This window comes from Chionomys nivalis, chromosome 6 (genome assembly GCF_950005125.1).
Source record: "Chionomys nivalis chromosome 6, mChiNiv1.1, whole genome shotgun sequence".
NCBI classification, from domain to species: domain Eukaryota; kingdom Metazoa; phylum Chordata; class Mammalia; order Rodentia; family Cricetidae; genus Chionomys; species Chionomys nivalis.
Window position 1 is genome coordinate 86069160 of NC_080091.1, and position 7233 is coordinate 86076392.

At 38.7% G+C, this 7233-nt stretch overlaps 1 protein-coding gene across 1 annotated transcript; it reads left to right on the top strand.

The window, feature by feature from the left end:
- Positions 1-293: 293 nt before the first annotated feature.
- On the top strand, positions 294-6953 carry Prr27 (proline rich 27). The gene is made up of 4 exons (XM_057772890.1): positions 294-344; positions 1628-1651; positions 4617-4640; positions 6009-6953. Exons 1-4 carry the CDS (start codon positions 294-296, stop codon positions 6951-6953), a joined length of 1044 nt encoding a protein of 347 aa, XP_057628873.1.
- Positions 6954-7233: the final 280 nt, after the last annotated feature.

Below are 7233 nucleotides of genomic sequence, written 5' to 3' on the forward strand. Positions count from 1 at the left end.
GTAATCGCAAAAGATGTCCTTGAGTAACAAAATGAATTTACTTCCATATAAAGAAAATTGAGTTAGAAATTGATTAATCACTGAAAAGTGAAAAAAGAAAATGAATGGGCTTTAGTGTCATCCCCATTAAACCATGCTGACAGTAGGTAAATAGCAGGAAACCTTTCTGATCAGTGATTTCCCTGTCAGGCTGGTAAACCCACACGACACCTGTTTCTCTCCAAGAGAAATAATTTAAAACCTTCTGTATACTTTCTGAAAAACAAATCTTCATGTTCACAGGGTCAATCAAAATGAAGTTACTTCTTTGGGCCTGCATCATATGTGTTGCTTTTGCGAAGAGGGTAAGTAACTAGACTCTCGGGTCTGCAGCAATGGGCGGAAATACCCACTGCGGGTTAGTGAGAAGTCATGCTGACGGTGAAATGGGTACAGTGTTTATACATGTCGTCAGAGAAACGTGCTGCGCACGTAAATTGGGCTTTGTCAAAATCCTGAAAGGAAATTTGCAAAAGCAAAACAATAGGTTCTAAAACATGGAACATATCAACAGCTTGAAGAAGAGGTGACTTCACATGCAGGAAGCTGGCAGAAGGAAGCATTACAGATAATCTTAGCAGGCTTTCTCCAGCAGTGAAACCTCATTGCTGAGATAGCTAAGGGGTGTGAATATGAATCAAAAGATACTCAAAGGAGCAGAAGTAAATGGATATGAGTGGGATGTGAATCAGTGAGGCTCTAGATCATATTTTTTTTTTCATTCATAAAATTCCACTATGCAGTCCTGGCTGGTTTGGAACTCCTTACGGAGACCAAGTTGGCCTCAAAATAAGAGAATTGTCTGCCTTTGCCTTCTGGATGCTGCGACTAAGGGCGTGGGCACCCAATACCCGACCTGAAAGCATTTTAATACTAGCAAATGAGTGCGTTAAATTTTCTCTTTTGGAAAATAGGAACATCCACTCCAAGCAATTGCCTTGAATACTAAGTAAGATAATTACTGAAAGTGATTAGCAATATTTCTAAGATGGAGTAGAAATTCAGACAATGTGACACTTCTAATTATTCTTAGCTTATTTCAACTTATTATTATGTCCTTTAAATGTTTCTAGGTTAATTTCTACTTCATAAATTAGTATATATTGAGTTTCCTACACTAGTGTTTATTCTTCGGGGTACCTTAACTATGGTGAATTCATAAGACATAACGAAATTTCACTAGAAAACATTGTAAGATCTACAAAAAGTGTCAATAGACCCGCTACACACACACACAAGCACACACACACAAGCACACACACACACAAGCACACACACATGCACACACAACAGCCCCAGGGTGGTAAAAGAGAAAAATAAACACATGTATGGTTGAGAGTCATATGACCTTTCATGTGGAAAAGATTTCTCTGCACACACAATGTTGCAAACCAGATTCTGTTCAGCCAAATTAACACTTCCTGTCCAAAAAATCATAATGATTATGATGGCAAAGCTATTTGATTCAGACCAGAGACTCATATTAAGAAAAGGTTATAAGGTTATGCAAGTTCTTCAGTAACAGGAAAGTTTGAATGTAGGTGTTTTGAGTTAAATAACCACATTAAAATATTTTTTTTTGTTTTAGAGGCGCTATCCCTTCATTCATAAGGTAAAACCTTTTCGTTTCTATAAAAATATGTTTTACATTAAGTATATATGTATTTAAAGATTCTCTATATCCTTGGCAATATAATTAACTTTGATTGTTATTAAAATATTTTTTATTAATTTATTCGTGTTCAGTGACAAAAATGTATGGAATATAAGTATACTTGTGATAAACATATTTACCAGCAAGCCTACATATCTGATGATAAGAAGCATGAAATGCTCTCCTTTTATGGTGTAGTACAAGTTTGCTATGTCCTGATTTAACATCATGCATCTATGATATTTGTTAATTTGTACTTAAGTAATATAACTGATGGACAATGATGAAATGAGATATTAGAACAGAAAACATGAGATAATAAGCAACTATATATTCAATTATGTATTTTGTTTGTATATGGGTTGCTTTTTCTTTTAAAGCGGAGAGATTTGAGAAAAGGTCTCATGTAGCCCAGGGAAGCCTCACACTCTGTGTCTCTGACCATGATGTTTCATTTTGATCCTTCTGCTGCAACCAAGTGTTGGGATTTTAGACATCTACCATCATTCCTGACTGAATTTCATCTAGATATTGGAAACTAGAAATGGTATATGATCATACCCCAAGGAGCTGCATGATTTCTGTGCAGCAAATAGTCACAAATTATTCCATTATTCCATTAATCACAAAAGTGATTAATGTTATTTTATTTTCTTTGGTTTTTTTTATAATATTTGCCTCCAATGAAAAGTGTTTTTAATCCATCAGTGTGTTAGGCGCTAATAGGAGAGTGTAGCAAAGAACCCCCCCCCAAAAAAATGGCTCAGGATGTATATATAAATACATAAATATAAAGAAATAATACTATAATACTATTCAAGAAAAAGCTTAAATATTTCAAAGTCCCTGAAAAAAAAGTCCATTGACTGAGAAAATATGCTGAAAGCTTCATTTACAGCTAAGATTTTGAAGTAAGCACAAATGAGCATATAATGTGGCTCTCTGTTGAAAACAAGGAACTAGCTATGAAAACACATAAAAAGTTTTGATTCTGGTCCTTGAAAGTTTCCAAATAGACTATGGAAGTGAAGTGGCAGCTTAGAAACACTGGAAGTGGGTAGACATAATCCTTGAATATCCATGGTGTTGAGAGGGTTGGGGGTTGTATTCATGTGTTTATAGGGGGCTGTGCATGGGTATGGTGGTGTGTGTGTGTACACATATGTGAAGAACAGAAGTCAACATTGGTATCTTACACAGTTGCTCTCTACCTTAAATTTCAAGCCAAGGTCAGGTCTCTTACTCATGCAGGGATTAGGCAAAGCCAGCTGGCCAACAGCTGTGAATACCTCCTATCTTCATGTTCCACCTGCCCACCCCACAAACTGGGATTATAGGTGCTCAATACCTCTGTGGCTGGCTTTTGTAAACAATAATTCCACATGTATAATATTCTTTATTTTTTATTAGTCCTTTGAGAGTTTCAAGTTTCATACAATGTGTTCTAGCCATATTTACCCCTCTGCCCAACTCTATTATGTCTGGCTTTTGGATGAATGCTGGAGATAAAAGATTGTTCCTCCTGCTTGTACAATAGGTGCTTTGTAGACTGAGCCATCTCCTAAGCAGTGCATATCACATGACTCTTTAAGTTTTATTTATTTATATAGCATTTTTGTTACTTTTGAACTTTTCATACAATATATTTTGATCATATGTTTTCTCCTCTCCTAAGTTCTCCCAGATTCTCCTCACCTCCCTACCCACCCAGCTTCATTTTCTTTCTCTCTCTCTCAAAAAAAAAAAAATCCAAAAGCTAAAAAAATAAAGCCAGGCAAACAAAACAAGATAAAATTAAGAAGACAAAAAACACTAAGCAGCTGGGCGATGGTGGCGCACGCCTTTAATCCCAGCACTCGGGAGGCAGAGGCAGGTGGATCTCTGTGAGTTCGAGACCAGCCTGGTCTACAGAGCTAGTTCCAGGACAGGCTCCAAAGCCACAGAGAAACCCTGTCTCGAAAAACCAAAAACAAAAAACAAAAAACAAAAAAAAAAACTAAGCAATAACAAAAGAAAGAACACACATACACACATACAAAAAAAGTGTCTGTATAGTACTGATAAACTACTCCATCAAGCCAATTTTCCCCTCTAGCAGAAGTTATCAATTGCAAAAAGCTTCTTGGTTAGGGTGGGACTTTGTACCCACTTTCTCTTCTCTGTGTTAGGAATGTGTCTGGTTAGAATTTGTGAGGTTCTTGTGCATGCTGTCACAGTCTCTGTGAGTTCATTTGTGGATCAGTCTTGTGTCTGGAAGACACTGTTTCCTTGGAGTCATTCACCACCTCTGGCTCTTACAACCTTTGCCTCCTACGTGATCTGAGGATTCTCACTGTCTGCATGTTGTTCAGTTCTGGGTCTTGGTGTTAATTGCCATCTGCTGCAAAAAGCAAATACTCTGGTGGCAACTGAGCAATGCACTGCTCTATGGGTACAGTAGTATATCATTAAAAGTAACTTTATTGCTATGTCCATTTAGCAGAATAGTAATGGTGGATCCTCCCTCTGCACCCGGGCCATTGTCTCATTGATTCTCAGACTCTTCCCTCAATAATACTGTCAGGTCTCATCCGCATTTACAGAATGTTTACTGAAAGTCAGTCACTGTGGTACACACCTATGATCTCAGAACCCAAGAGACCAACCTAGGAGGATTGCTATAACTTTGAGATCAGCATGGATCATATATCAAGTACCAAGCCCAAGGCCACATAGCGTAAATACTGTCTCAAAAGAAAAATTAACAATAATAAGATGATATATAGTTATTGAAAACTAAAAATAAGTCAACCATCTATGGCTCTTAAAAGGAAAATTCCAGAAACTTCATTACTCATAACCCCTCCAGTTGTAAGCAGGGATTTGAAGTGTTGTTTATTCTTTCAGTGATACCAAATTTAAAACAAGTCTTTCTTTGTTTCAGAAATCACCCTCACCCAGTGAAGAGGTAAAGTATGTTCACATCTACCTATAATTAAATAGAAAAATATACTGCTTATAATATTTTTAAGATACCATTTTCCATCAAATAATGTTAAATAATTCAGTTTTATTGTGTTTTTCCTTGAAGTAATTGGGATTTATTTAGGAACTTGCTCAGTTCTTTTCCTCTCATGGCCCACCATTGTACCCATACCCATGCTAATATATACAAATATATATATATATATATATATATATATATATATATATATCCAAACTGACATCCTGCCTACCATTGTGCTTACTTATTAGCTTGAGTAGGTTTTAAAATGAAACATAATCTTATAAAGAATAGTTGAGAAGGAGGGCAGGACTTTCAAAAATGTGAAAACTGAATCTATATACAAAGGGAGTTTATTATTAGGAAAACACCTTGAAATGAATCTAAATAAAACAACTGGGCACGAAATCATTAAGTTTAGTTTGTCAAAATTGTTTGAATTGTAATTTGGCTGCAGCTATAGAAGATATGTATATTCTAAGATCTTGATTTGTACACCATGGGTGGTCTGCCCATAAAAATATTTATGACATGCATAAAATATGTATGCATGAGTAACAAACATTTCTATTTTTGTGAATTCTTACATAATTATGTGACCTGAGCTTCCAGACTGTCTTCCAGAATGGGATAGACAAATATAGAACAAAGATAGACAAATATAGTTCCTCCAGAGGAACTTCTGGAGGTCATATCAGGAGAGAAAATATGAAAATTTGATGAAAAATCCATGATCAATTTTATTGAAATACCCATTTAAAACCAGAGATAGTACTGGGGAAATTACATATGAAAAGCCAAGTTCGGTTTCCATCTTTCCTGCCCACTCTTCTGATAACAATTCCTTGAAGGAGTTGAAATTGATAAAAACAGGACAGATCCAATACACAGGTCACACACAATGTCCTATCCCTGGAAGAGGAATATGGAAGTGAGTGCCTCCGTGGAAAAATTTAGAGACAAGGAGCATGCCAAGCGCAGCAGGCATGGAGCAAGAACATGGTGGGCAGAAGGCTGGAAGAACCAGTCCACTCATCTGTGTCAGCCCTGCTTATCTCTTCTCTGTCCACGCCCTTCTACAGGAATGCACTGCCTATACACAAAGCGCTTCTTCTTCAGTATGCAACACTCATTTGCAAAGGGATTCTCCTACATCCTGGGATGTAGTTGGGTTTAATTTCTCCAACTATTATTCAATTATTATGAATGCCTATTAGTTATGAAGAAAGACTAAGTGGGTGCTCTTTTAAAAACATTACTTACATATGAACACAATCATAACAAATAGTAGTATAGACAGTAACTAGAATGAAGTCCTTTTCTTCTATTTAGGATTACTTTGGACATCGCTACCCACTAAATCCATCTCTCAATATCCCATTCGGCTTATGGAATGATAATTTGCCACCTTTTCTTTTGCCTCCTATTGACAATCACCAAGGAAGTACCATCACCAAATTGCCCGGAAATTCTGAGCTTGAAAGAGGGCTATCTCCATACCCCTGGATTCTAACTTCTAAAGTTCACTATGCCTTCCAAAACCCTAACTATCCCTCGGATACCTCACTGAATGGTCCCACAGTATCGGCTTCTCTCCCTCCTCCCCCACCCCCTCCTCCCAGGCCATATCCCTTTGTCATACCTCCAAAGATTTCTGTTTCACCCGTTACAGCAGAGCCTGGCGCAGCCCTGGCAGTGCCTCCTGTAGGCGAGGCTATGGTACCTGAGTTCTCTGTAGATAAAACTATTTCAGGCTTGCCTACTGCAGTCAAATTTGGACCACCCCTACCACTTCCCGAACCCAAAGCTCCCGCACCTGAACCTGTGCCAGCCCAATTTGCTGCTCCTGAACCTGCTGCAGCCCAGTTTGCTCCTGAACCCATTGGGGTAGCTGAGCCTGCTGCAGGCCACCCAATGGCATCCGAACCCCCTACACTACCATCTGTGGCTGCAGCCCAGCTTATACCAGCAGAACCCACTCCAGGCCAATCTGCGGAAAACAAAGCCGCCTCAGGAGAGCCTGCGGTAGCCCAGGCTGTACCGGTTGAGCCTGTTGTAGGTCCTGCTGCTGAAGTCAGGCCTCCTGCCCTTGAGCCTGCTGGAGGTCTACTTCCTCCGGCTGAACTTATTGTGAGCCAGTCTGCTGTGGGAAAACCTTTTACATCTGAGTCTACTGAAGTGAAACCCGAGGGAGCGGAGCCTGTGGAGGCCAAGTCTGGTAGCCAAGAACCTCTGCCTTCTGTTTTGTACCAGGTGGGTTACCTCCTTTATCGCTGAGTGCGTGGGGCTTGTAGAAGGGAAGACACAACTTCTGTACAAGAAACACACCTGTTTCAGGATTAGGAGCTGCTGTTTAAGTAGACAGTCGATAAATATTGAAAGTGTATAAGGAATTTCCATATACCCATGAAAAAAATTTCAGAATTCGAATATTTGAATATATCTACTAGAACGCACCCCAATGCCTCTTGTCTTCTCACGTCTTCTCATATCTCACATCTTTGATAAACTGTCTGTTAGATGAAAATGATGAGTTGGTGCCAGAAAGGTGGCTCCG

Bases quoted from the DNA above. Each gene is read 5' to 3' on its own strand.
- Prr27 (XM_057772890.1), top strand. From the start codon at position 294: ATGAAGTTACTTCTTTGGGCCTGCATCATATGTGTTGCTTTTGCGAAG. The intron at 1,652-4,616 runs GTAAAACCTTTT...TCTTTGTTTCAG, and splicing joins GCTATCCCTTCATTCATAAG to AAATCACCCTCACCCAGTGA. The intron at 4,641-6,008 runs GTAAAGTATGTT...TCTTCTATTTAG, and splicing joins CACCCTCACCCAGTGAAGAG to GATTACTTTGGACATCGCTA.